The 13,566-nt window shown below is 40.7% G+C and overlaps 1 protein-coding gene across 1 annotated transcript in view; it reads right to left on the reverse strand.

Moving 5' to 3' along the window:
* fras1 (Fraser extracellular matrix complex subunit 1) overlaps window positions 1–13,566 on the reverse strand; it is a 399,990-nt gene that overhangs the window by 113,300 nt on the left and 273,124 nt on the right. The window contains exon 27 of the mRNA XM_050050884.1: window positions 8,436–8,520. Coding sequence (XP_049906841.1) covers window positions 8,436–8,520 — 85 coding nt within the window. The remainder of the gene's footprint in view (window positions 1–8,435; window positions 8,521–13,566) is intronic.

Genomic DNA, 13,566 nt, shown 5'->3' on the forward strand with positions numbered 1-13,566 from the left:
GGCCGAGTGTCCTCTTTTTTGGAAATCAAAATATGGTCACCCTATATTAAGGGGGGATACAAGCGGTTAGCAAGCACTGCCTACATGGCCCTATCATCCCAGACGGGTCGGGCCGGCCTGACAAACCTGACCGGACCCACGGGTTTGGTCCGGGTTTGGGACGAAAAATGCGTGTAAAAATTACGGTTCCACTTGCGTCCGCCATGTGATCGGAAAAAAGGTCTCTCCAAATCAAGCTCCCGGGCTGAATTTCAACCCCAGCCCGCCCCTGGAAAGAAGGTTATATATAAGGTTGTTTCATAAATTTGCATGATTGAATTCGTCCTCATTCAAAGATGATGTAATAAAGTGCTGAATGACCTTAAAACAGTTCAGTTATTTTCTATAATAAAGATTTCTTTGTTTCCCCGCTGCAAAAGGGAGGAATGACAACAAAAACAAAATGAACAACAATAACAAAAAAACATGGGTATCAAACAAAGTGTTTGACACCAATGAAAAAAGCCGTCCTTTCACCGTCCTGCTGGTTGCCGTTATTGTTTAACGGCACCTGGTGGCATCAGGGGGAAACGTGGCGGGACAACAGCAAAAGTTAAGGCGGCAAAAAGCCTGAGTTGTGGTGGATGAGTCCAACAACTACCGACTTTCAACTGGTCGACTGGTGTTCGCCTCCTGAAAGATTGTAAAGCTAAACCCAGTTCTTTTTTTCCTTAACCCAACTATGTGCATGTGTTGGCTAAATGTGAGCACGTACGTATGTTGTTGAATGAAAAAAAACGTCAATTTGCAGGATTCTACCGACGTAGTGCTTTTATTTTGATAGAGACTGTATGGAAACTGTACATTTCCTGCGAAGATGGAAGTGTATTTTGAAAACAGATGATGCATATAACAGGCAAAAATTGACACGGCGTCCCAGAGCGACAACCAGCACACCCAGGGTACCTTGGACGTCCATGGGCAAACATTAATATGTGACGAGGTCGGAGTGAGAATGTGTTGGATATCAGCCCAGAATTTCACAATAAGTGCATCCCTAGTTTTAAATGCCATTTTGTTCAGGACTTCAAACTTAACACTAGTTTTACTGCTACATACCTTTTTTATTCTAAAAAAAAAACAGGTAAGGTGTCAGTTTTGATTGACAGCTGAGGGCACTGCAGAGAGCTCGCAGCAAAGAGAGCAAAGATATCACCAGAGCAAAGCAAACGTCTCAGAAGCTTAAAGGTTGCCACTTTAAGGTGAAATGTAAACTACAAAAAGTGCTGTGTGCTTTGTGTGCTTTGTGTGCTTTGTGTGCTTTGTGTGTGTGTGTGTGTGTGTGTGTGTGAGACCACCTCTGCAGAAATGCCATTAGTAGATACTGGACTCTTAGAAACTTTTCTCAAAAGAGGCAGCCACTCCTGTCAGAGGGGGGAAAGGCTATCTGCAGCTCAGATCATTCATTCCTGAGGCTATTACATTCTGAGGTGCCTGCTGGCTGGGGATCTGATGGAGATTTCAATCAACAATTTATCTGGGTTTTTTCAACCTTATTTATACGTAGAGGGGCTGCAGAAGCACAAATGGTCTTTTTCTCCATGCCATCCTGCTCTACAGTCAACCGCTCAACAGTGCCTTTTGCATTTAGGGAGAATATACAATGTAGTTTGTTTGTGTCACTTCTGGCTGGTACAAACGTGTGCGCTCATACTCATTTAGTCAGAGCTGAGTGTACACCTGCCTCCCTACCCACGGTATGTTTTGTCCTGATGATGAAAATAAGGTTTGAATGGATTCTTTCACAGCGAGTCAAACCTTGACTCTGTCTGTTCGACTTTCTGTAAAACAAATGAACAAATACTAAAAAGATCTATATTTTCAAAGGAAGGCCGAGGTGAATTCATGGGAATCTGTCCTTGTAACAGTAGTGTAAACAAAAACAACACTGAGTTACATCAGTGTTTGTGGTGCTTTTGATGTGGAGAGAGACTCTGTGGCAGTGCATTTCTCTTTGTGACGTTTGCGGCTGCATTTTCTTGGAGGGGAGAAGTTCAAAGATTGAAGAACAGCACAGAGGGTTGATGTTTGCTGTCAGAATTGTCTGTAAATTGAATAGACTTGGAGACAATGGAGATGTAGCCCTTCGAACAAAAGACAAGATCAATGTCTCATCTCGGAGAACACAACAACTCCTCCTACTGTTTGTTAAGACTACATAGTGCCTTCAAAATGACCAGAGTGACTCATGTGGCTGTTTTCTGATCTGCCATCTTAATACATAGGGTTTCATTTGGTTAAAGAGAACTCAACGACTTGGTTGAAGAAGAATTTCACTGCTGGAGAGATGGCCTTTCATAAAACTGGGCTGTCTGTGCAGTAGAAAGAGGCAGATACTTTTGTAATTGGTGCTACATGACCAAAGAAAATAGAGAAGAAAGGGCTGCGGCATTTGCTTTAGCTCAAGAGGTAGAAAACCTACATCTACCAGGATGCACTGCGCCTCACTGAACTGATAAATGCTCCTGCTGGTGGGTGACATAATGCAAATGAAAACCATCTGTGGTGGGCAGCTGGCAGTGTAGGGAGGGTTACCTTTAAATGTTATTCCACTACAGATTACTAAATGCATGCCCTAAACTGTCATTTTTAAGGTTTTCCATTAGATTACTCAAAGTAATGTATTCCAGATACTTTGGATTCTTTTGTAATACTTCAAAAGTTTTGTTGTTGTCCTGCTGCGTTTCCACCTGACGCCGCCAGGCACCGTTAAACCGTGACAGCAACCAGCCGGGTATCATGCCGAAGTGAAAGGTCGGCCTTATTTATCGGTGTCTGACGCCGGAAGTCACTGGCCAAGCGCTGATTTTTGATGACTATGGAGCAGTGGCGGCGGCTAGTCTTTCAAACAGGGGAAGCTCACTTTAAGTTTACATCATAAAATGTGTCATATTGTAGCGAGGCAGTAACTTATAAAAGGTACCTTTAATTGAAGCTTTTTTCAACCACACTCATGCCATAGAACCACAGCAACACACACCTCAAAGGTTTTCAGATGGGTTTACAAACGGTAAAAATGAGCTATATGGCTCATGGAAATAAGGAATTCCGGGCGGCACTCTGTCAGAAGACTCCACTCGCAAACATCCGCATGGGACTGAGCTCGAAATGCGAAGCACTGTCACTCACAAAGGGGTTCAGCCTTTTAGACAATTCCTCCAATCATCATGCAGACACCAAGCGTCCTCTCCCGCCTACCGCTCCATTAGGTGCCAGGGAAGCTGAGCCTCCCTGGAAGTGACGATTTTGTCGCATTTATCCAATGACCGTCTCGCTTTGCTGCATGAAAAACACCTGCTCAGCGCTGTCTCATAGGAATGCTTGGAGGCTCTGCCTCCACCATGCTGACACGAGAATGTATGACAGGGAGGTCGCATTTGAAAACTGGTGATAAACAGCTGACGTTTGAACATCATAGTCATGATGTTAAATGCATCCTAGCGCACGTTTAATGCAATATAAATTCTTACTGTAATGTAAATTCAATAGTGCATGTTTAACCATTTCTTATATGAAATTTTAGGGGAAGTTCAGCCTCCCTTGTTGTCTCAGAGCAATTTAGGGGAAGTTCAGCCTCCCTTGTTGTCTCAGAGCAATCACCCCTGCTATGGAGACCAGGTTTGATAGAAAGTACACACCCATCTTTTAAGTGGTTACATCTCCAGTCTAGCGCACAGCTGATAGGTAACCTATGAGGTTTGTTTACATGATGTAACAAAAGTGCACATTTAACAGATTCAGCGTGGAGACAGAGCGACGCTTGCTTGTGGTTAGGACACAGTGTTTAATCATATTTTATGTCTTTCAAAGGAAATACAAGAAAAGGTGACCTAATAATATAATTCACACACTGTAATGAACTTCATGCAAAGTAAAAATATAGTTTTTCCTGGGAACTACCCCTGTTAATGCACATGTAATGTGTGTATGGAAACATACAAATGTAAATGTGTAGTATTATGTAAATACTTGGTCTAATATTACAATAATGGAGCATCATCATGTCATCAGAGCAAAATTTTGCCCCAAACTGGCGGTTACTTACCAAATGAAATCATAAAAAAGCATATATGTTAATTATTATTACGAGGAGCTGTCCTGTTTGTCTGTGTCAATGTTTTAGTCTAGTCCTGTTATTTTGAACATACGTTATTCAAGCTTTAAACAAAAAACAAGTCTAGTTGTTTTTGTGGTGAGGACGGTCTTATTCTTTTTTTATTTTCTATTTCTACTCAGTTTTAATCTTCCAAAGCCTGTATTTATGTCTGTTTTTAAGTTTGTTGCCTTATTTCCTTTGAAAAGCAATTTATGGTGTTCTTCTGTGAGTCTAGTCTATTTGCACATGCACAAGGATATTAAAGAAGGAAGAAGATGAAGAAGAAGGAAAAAAAAATCTCCCCTCTTAAATATGAATAGTCATGCTTGATAAAGAAAAAAGATAAAAACAAAGACTGTATAATTCATCAAAGATTCAAGACCAAGCAGTAATACAGATTTGTAGAAGTGTACAATATTAGAAGTTTATGTTCACAAAATGAGATGCATCATAATGAAATCCATGAAGTGTTACAAATCATTGCTAATTCAAGTCCTTTTGGGATGTTTATTCAACAACGAAAATGTAATTGTTCATTCCTGAGCGATGCTTTATGAATAAAGATAGAAGCTGTTGACAAATTGTGGGACAAATTCTCGCACTAATGTTAAAGTCTCATGGATTGTTTGCATAAAAAAGGCTGCTGTTAAATAATAATATGAGTTTAATCGTAATAAATAGTGACACTAGCAGGAAACTTGTGGCCTAAAATGGCCGACCAACTGTCAGTCAAAACACAGTCACAGACGTTGAGTTATGTGCATAAATTACTGCTCTTTCCTTATCAGCTGCTTCTGTTAATACTGTCTGAGAAAGTTGAGCTAATCAAGTGATAGTGTAATTGAGCAGTCCCCCCCAAACACCGACGCTCCACTCAATCACCATCTGCACGCAGCACTCTGAGCTCTGCGCCTGCAACACTCATTTACTTAAATTTAAGAAAGCAGTCACGTATGGCAATAAAGTGGATTTTGTTACTACAGAGACCTTAAAAAATAAAACTGTTGCAATGTTTGCTAAACACTGACAGGAATTAAGAAGCCGCTCTGAGACAAGAGACGTTTCCTCACCCCCACAGACTGTATCAATTTTCCCATCTGTTCATTTCAGTTTTAGAAATTAACTTTAATTAAAGTAATTACACTTATATACTGAACTATACCAAAGCTACTTCCTAAAACAAGACATTTTTGCTTTAAAGTCTGCGTTTAGTGACAGATGTGGATGATTTAGTTTTTCCTAATAAAAGACAAATGAAACATTTTCCACTCAGGTAATTTCATCGTAACTTCAATTTGTTCCACATGTTTTCAGTTCTGCTATTTTCCGTCAGCCGTCTGTCACTTTGTCCCCTATGTAAGTCTCTACGGCACACACACACACACACACACACACACACACACACACACACACACACACACACACACACACACACACACACACACACACGGTGCAGAGTAACACAGCTATCACACTAACCCATCAACAAATCTCACAGAGATACGGAGAGCCTTTGATCCCTCGCTCCTTATTTTTTTCCCATATTGGGCCCATAATCAGAGGTCAGCTTGACTGACCAATCACAGCCCTTGCGTCCGTCCGTGGGACTTAGTCTCAAAACAGTGAGAGATGCAGATCAGCTGGGATGATGCAGCAAAATCAGATACGGCTATCTGATAAAAAAGATCCGATCTACCAATTTAACTTTGCTGCTTGTCGTCCACAGTGACTGTAAAGCTGCTGTATCTCATATGCTATGTACGTATATATAATGGATGTCTGTTGGATACCAAGGTGGCCATACAGGAAGTTCTCAGCTGAGTGTTTTTCTGTGTTGTTAAAAAAGGATGGGATATATTGTGAAGCAGTATTGAAGGAACATGATTATTTATGGGATCACTGTAGCAAACTGATCATGTAGCCAGTTAAATATGTTGTTTTATTGTAAACCACACTATCTATTTGTTCTGTGCTCCATTTACTTATTACATCTGTCCAAAACAGTGGCGGCTGCTGGTCTTTCAAACAGGGGAAGCTCACTTTAAGTTTACATCATAAAATGTGTCATATTGTAGCGAGGCAGTAACTTATAAAAGGTACATTTAATTGAAGCCGTTTTTCAACCACACTCATGCCATAGAACCAGCAACACACACCTCAAAGGTTTTCAGATGGGTTTAAACACCTGTACTGTACAAACGAGCTATGTGGCTTATGGAAATAAGGAACTCCGGGCGGCACTCTGTCAGAGGACTCCACTCGCAAATATCCGCATGGGACTGAGCTCGAAATGCGAAAAGGGATTCCGCCTTTTAGACAATTCCTCCAATCATCATGCAGACACCGAGCGTCCTCTCCCGCCTACCGCTCCATTAGGTGCCAGGGAAGCTGAGCCTCCCTGGAAGTGACGATTTTGTCGCATTTATCCAATGACCGTCTCGCTTTGCTGCATGAAAAACACCTGCTCAGCGCTGTCTCATAGGAATGCTTGGAGGCTCCACGTCCACCGTGCTGACACGAGAATGTATGACAGGGAGGTTGCGTTTGAAAACTGGTGATAAACACCTGATGTTTGAACATCATCGTCGTGATGTTAAACGCATCCTAGCGCACGTTTAATGTAATGTAAATTCTTATTGTAATGTAAATTCAATAGTGCATGTTTGACCATTTCTTCTATGAAATTTTAGGGGAAGTTCAGCCTCCCTTGTTGTCTCAGAGCAATCGTCCCTGGTCAAAAATTCCATTAAGATTAAACATTATTTACTCAGGAGTCAAAAAATTTAAAGGTCCTGTGCGTAACATTTAGAGGGATTTCGTGGTATCCAGCAGTGAGGGTTGAAACCAGCTGAAACTTCTCTCGGTTAGAATTCCTTCAGTGTTCATTGCTCAGGAGGTTTTTACCAGGAGCTGAATTATCCGCAGAGGTCTCCTCCTCTCCAAAACAAACAGGCCAGGTGATTTAAACTGGTAAAAAAAACACTGAATTAAGTAGTTTGACATGGCAAATGGTCCGATATAGGGTGCCAGTCCTCATCCACAGAAATTGCCAAGTTGCACCGCCATGTTTCTACAGTAGCCCAGAACAGACAAGTCAAACAATGGCTCTAGAAACAACTCATTCTAAGGTAACAAAAAACACTATGATTCTTATTTTCAGGTGATTTTACACTAACAAAAACACACTTATTATATTATATTATATTCAATTTCTGCCACTGTATTCACCTAAATCCCACACACTGGACCTTTAAAATGTCAAACAAAGATACGAGAAAATTTTGTAGTTTGCTTGACAGTCAAATGAGCCAAAGACGAGTATTCAGAGTCATTTACATGTACTAGAAAAATAATATAAATTAAATGCTAAATGTTATTTGTTTTACTTTGTCTGTAGAAAGTGAACTGGTGTCCTTTTTTCTGCCGCTCCTCTGCTGGCTGTGTCACTTTATCCATCATTTATTGGCTTGACAAGAGGAGAGAAACTTCAAAAATCAATCCAAGAACATGACCCCGTGACCTTAAAGCTCAACATTATACAGCAACTTGCTTTGCCCTGGGGCCAATTTTGCTGAACGACAGCAGGCTGTGGGCCAGTCGCAGAAGCCCTGCACAGGTGAGATGTACACAAGGGCGAGGACATTCAGGGCTTTGCTCGGACCTCTGTCGGAGATTCGGGCATCCTCTCCTGGCACTTTTTTTGATAAACAAGCTCTATGTTGATGCTGTATATGCACACTGGCACCTTATTACATCCAAAATACAAAAAAATGCCCAGTGTGAATCAATTTGTTTTAATTGTGAAGTAGAAAATGGTTTGCAGGCCACTCGGCACCCGATCGAGGGCCAGATTTGGCCTGCGGCCATAAACTGAGTATCATTTGTAAACAGTATAAAGTTGTTAGAAACTGAAAATAGAGCGCTGTGTGTTTGAACTGTTCATGTTTCTCTCTGAGGCAAACTTTCTCGACAAGGACACAAGCATCAACCTGGCATTTTAACCTCAAGGTACGGACTGAGACAGCCTATTGTTCCACAGTAAACTAAATTTGGAAACCAATGTTCCCCGGCAGACTATTCTTCTCTATTACCTGTAATGTTACTGAATGGACCTGTGCAGCTATCTCTATTAGATATATCTATTTGTAGCTAATTTTCTGCTGGGAGAATACGATGATTTACAGTCTCTGGGTGCAGCTTTTTATGGCATTTTTAAGACAGTTTATTTCTCTTGAGCCTTTTGTGGGAAAAAAGATGCAGTCATTGAGATATAGAAAGTGTCTGTGTTATTATACGGTACCTGCATTGACACAGCTTGAACTTGAATCGTTCCTGGTTGGGAGAACAGCTGGGGGTCAGCCACACGCAAGGTGAACTCACCAGTCCTACAGAAAGAGAGACAGAAAAGAAAGAGGGAGGGAGGTATTGTTCAATCGTTTGAAAGCACACACTCTCGAAAAAAAACTTTGGATTTCAAAGGTTAAAGTTTGTTCTCTCCCTTTGAATGAACATGACCTAGAAACAGCCTCCAGCTGGCCCTGGAGGTTTCTGGGTAAATGAGTCCTGTGGGGCTCACCTAGTGTGTACTCATTAGACCTAATCACCTCAGTGCTATCTAGGTGAGTGGCAGACAGTAACCTCACACACACACACACACACACACCAGCCCACCTGCTCACACACAGACACATTTTATCATCAACAACGTCTCCTCTCACCGTGCCGCCTCAGCATCATCAAAGACAAGGCTTATTACCCACAAGTCCCTGGGGCTGGGACACAGCCAACTGCGGCTGAAGACCAAATGACTGAGCAGGCTGTTGGTTTAGTGACGACTGAGAGGGAATTATGGCGACAAGCTGAAGCGAACAAAGTGTTACATGAAGGCGCTACAGTGACATTTTCAAAAATCATAATCTCACTTTCCGTGGTGTGGAGAAAGATAAAGTTGCAACACACATCCCTCTCAGAGCTACACTATGTTTACTATTTTACATATTAAACTATGATGGCGATCTTTACCCAACCTTTATTAAAGGGTCTGTTATCTCACATTAAAAATACCACAGCATACTGTAGCTGACATGTGCAGATAGATGGATAGCTGTGGGATTCATAAATAAAAAATGCTGCTTTTGAAAATAATCCTCGTTTTTTTTTTTTAAAGTGAGTTGTGCAAACCTCCTTAAAGTAAAGTGAACTCCTTTCGTGCCCTGAAGCAATAGCTAGCAGGCAGATACCTTGTGAAATTTATCCTCAGTGTCAGACAGTGGTGGATGAAGTACTCAGATGTTGTACTTAGGTAAAAGGTGGCAGTACCACAGTGCAGAAATACTCTCACAAATAAAAGGGCGTCACAGGGGCATCAAAATATATTTAAAGTACTAAAAGTTATTGTGCAGAGTGGCCCCTCTTCAGAATGATAACATGGTGGTTCCAGTGCAGTTTGTTTGTGGTGTGAAAGAAAACCAACCAACCACAGGGTTGTATGATAGCAGATACCTGAATAATGGCCATCACTATGTAAATTATCATGTTTATGCTGATGACACACAATTGTATGTCTGTATCGCTGACAACTCTAGTTCGTTCGTCCCATAAGTGCGGTTTGTTGGGGCAGGTGTGAACACAGCAATCGCACTCGGGTGTGCTCCTTGTTGAAGAGGTGGTCTCGGTCCGGTTACAAACACACACTGGTGCGGTTCCTTTGTGGTGAGAACGTATTCCCACCTCGATCCAAACCAAATGCAGGGTTGAATAAGCATGAGCATGTTACAGTCCTGGAGGATTATTAATGTGCACCTCCTCCTGTACTGCCTTAATATGCACATTCAGCACATCCAATGCATCAAAACATTGTTTTCTAGTTGGAGCCGCACCTCGTTTTCAAACTGTATGGTTTGACTAAAATGAACAATGACAGCAATATAGTCCACGATGAGCAGCGCTAAAATCAACCTGCGTAGTTGTCCCTCCATTGTGACATTAGAAAGTGTCACATTTATCTTGCAAGTGTACTCTTCTTCAACGTTTGCTTTACTTCCTGGATTTTTCCCACATGGAAATTCTGACCAATCAAGAGCAGCTTTCTCACACAAGGCATTTGACCTGGTCCTCTTGTAAATGCTGCCGTGAGAACACGAACCAACTCTAGGCAATTATACAACTTTGGAACAACATGAGTCCCTGATTCAGACCAAAGGAGACGACTCTAGGGCTGAAAGCAGCCTTAATTTGGCCACAAGCAGCGAGACAAAAATGGTACTCAGTTGACTCCGATTTAAATTTTACTTCTCATTTTAACAAGATCTTCAAAACATCCCTTTTTCATCTTCGGAGCATCACTAAAGTCAGACCTTACGTAAACCAGAAAGCTGCTGTAATACTTACTCATACTTTCATTACCAGCTGTTTTGACTATTGCAATTCCCTTTACACTGGACAACCCCCAAAAGTCAACAAGAAAACTAGAAGTGAACCACCGCTGAAGTCACTAAACCAGCCATCAGTATCTTTAGAATTGATTTTAAAGTTCTTCTACTTGTTTATAAACCTTTAAATGACCTTGCTGCTCCATACATCAAAGATTTTCTATCATCTTTTGTTCCAGGCAGATCACTGAGGTCCTCCACTGCTTTACTTTTAAATGTTCCTCATGTGTCCCATAAAAGTACTGGTGAGAGCACTTTCTGTTTTTATTGTGGATTTCACTGCCTCTAGATATTAGAAAGGCAAACTCTCTCTGTATAAAAGTCTCTTTTAAAAGTACATTAAAGACCCATCTTTTTAATCTGGCTTTTTAATGTGGGGTGACATTACAGTCTTGATTTTTAAGTTTTAACCATTGGTTTTTACCTTTTTTCATCCCCTCTTGTTTATTTTTATTCTGTTTAATTTATTTACTTTCTTATTATCAATCGACTTTTAACCATCTTTTATTTTGTTAGTTTGTTCTGTGTTGTTCGGTTTGCTTTTTAATATTTTATCATCTTATTGTTGTAATTTTCTCATCTTGCAAAACTTTATGTTCAGTTCTTTGTATTAATCTTTAAATTGTGTCTGTGTCATTCCAAATTCGCCACGTGAAGCATGTTGGGCTGCATTTATGTATGAAAGGGGCTATATAAATAAAGTAATTTTAGCATGATTTCAACATTTAAACCAATAAATCCATCTCCTGATTGTGAAATCTGTCCGTCATCTCATAACTGATCCTGATAAAGGCCATGTATAATAACACAGAGAGTGTGAGGGCTTATTGAAATGTTTGAGGTTTAATCTTTTGGGAGAATGGCGTTCATTCATTCAGCGACATGAAGAATACAGAGGCACTGAAGCTGTTCTGGAGGCTTTTTCCTGCTCCAACCTCTCTAAGACACCTCATGTTGGCATTTCTCTTCCTTCATTGCCCATTTGTATATTTGCTATCTGCACAATACTTGAGCGACACGGCGTCTTCGTGGAAAAACTTGGCCAGCTTACCACGACTGCTCCTCTTTAAAATTCATCCCTCACATAAGACATTCTCACAGCGTCTCTCAACAATGATAAAGCTCTTTCTGAATTACAATTTCTGGCAACAGAAGTGAGCTTTGTTGCGGCTTTACAGCATTTGTTATGGTTAGAAAAATTGTGGCCCATTAAAGATGTATCGGACAGCTTATTAAAGTAACATAAGGAATATATTTCTCACATAGTACTCCTAAATCTCTTTTAATGTGCAGGTTATAAATGTGACTGCTATATTTGCTGTATTCATTACAGATGAAAGATAGATTTATTTATTTTTTATAATGCAGCCTTGCGACAAAAGTGGAGCAGCTTTTGATCCGAGGTGTGGTATGGTATGTGTGTATAAATACTTCTCAATAGTGAAGTGCGCCACTCGAGAACATAAAACTCAGTTTGTGTCTTGACACTTGACATGTTCTGCTGAGGGAGTGATGAATGAAAATACCTTCTGTGAAAAATGAAAAGGATTCAGCTCATCTATAACCACCCACCACATCTCACGATTATATTTTTATACTGTGTGTTTTATCCACAGGGACGTGTAGTGTGTGAATAGGACATTTGGATGCAACATGTTTTTCTGTGTCGACTCTTATTGGAGTCAAACCTGAGAGCATTTGTTTGTGGCTCTGTCTGAAGCCATTATCCCCCACTCCACATAATTTGACAAATATGACTATAATATGCAGATTAAATCCTATTTGTGGCTTTATGTTTTATTGTCTCCATTAATCTAATGGCTCAAAACTGGGCAGCGGACCACATTTTGCTAATTCACTGGCGTGTCTCCAGATCAGGGCCGCACCAGCTGAGTCAGGATTAAACAATGTGCTAAACATGTCGAATCTGATTGGCTGAATGGACATTGGGCTCTGACCCAAAATGTCGCAGACTTGTGGCAGGAAAAGGCCACAGCGGAGCAGCTGCAGTGAGGACAACTGGCTCCAGCCTGGGCCCTAAAGAGGCGGCATGAATTCGTTCTATACATATTAGTGGACTCTTTGATCTCTGGCACCGAGGCTCACACTGGGGAAATCACACTGTCAAATACAGGGCACGAAAAAAAAAAAGCAGAACAAATGCATATGCAAATTGGGCCACATTAACTAAGAAGTGTAAATGTAATGCATCTCCAGTCCATGTGTAGGTTAATGGAAATGAACTTTCCAAACAGTAAAGCTGCATAAATCAGAGAGACAGCAGGCAGTTGGGTCGAAAACAAGAGCAGCAAAAGATGAAATGTCAGGATACTCATGAGTGGAGAGGAGGCAGACAAGCTGTTTAACTTTAGAAAAGTTTTATATTAAAAGCGACAAGACTAAAACTGACACTTTGGCAACAAAAGGAGAAATCAATTCCAGATACTGTAAAACTTCAATTAAACGCCAAGTCCCTTTAATCAGCCTGGTGTGGCTACAAATTTTGTCAAAGAAAGTCCTGTCTCAATCAGACATCTGGTCTGGTTGCCAAGCAGTTCATTTTTTATAGAAGTTCTGTGGATGTATAAAACCAAGTTGTTGGCTGCCTCAAATTATGTGTCCATTCCTCAATTACCCCGTAAGTTATTCATATTCCTTTAGTCTGCAAAGGTCCTCAGATCAAAATAATCAAAAGAGTTTATCATAAAAGTTAATCCAAGTTGTGAATATTGTTTTAACGGGATAAAGTGGTGTTGTGTCGGTATATAGGGTGCCGAAATCCTCAAGTGCCACAGCCCACTCTCTGATGCTCTGTCTGTCGGCGCTATAGATCAAATGACTGATTCGTTATTGATATATTATCTGAAGCCTAATTTTTAAACAAGTAATATTCATACTGGTTTAAATAAACAATTGGATTGTATTTTCTGATCGTTGCTGAGCAACAGTTGAAACATGTGAAAGGAATTAAAGGCCTGTCCCAAATATAAGCCTGTTGAT

The sequence above is a fragment of the Epinephelus moara genome, chromosome 8 (assembly GCF_006386435.1).
Source record: "Epinephelus moara isolate mb chromosome 8, YSFRI_EMoa_1.0, whole genome shotgun sequence".
Classification (NCBI taxonomy): Eukaryota; Metazoa; Chordata; class Actinopteri; order Perciformes; family Serranidae; genus Epinephelus; species Epinephelus moara.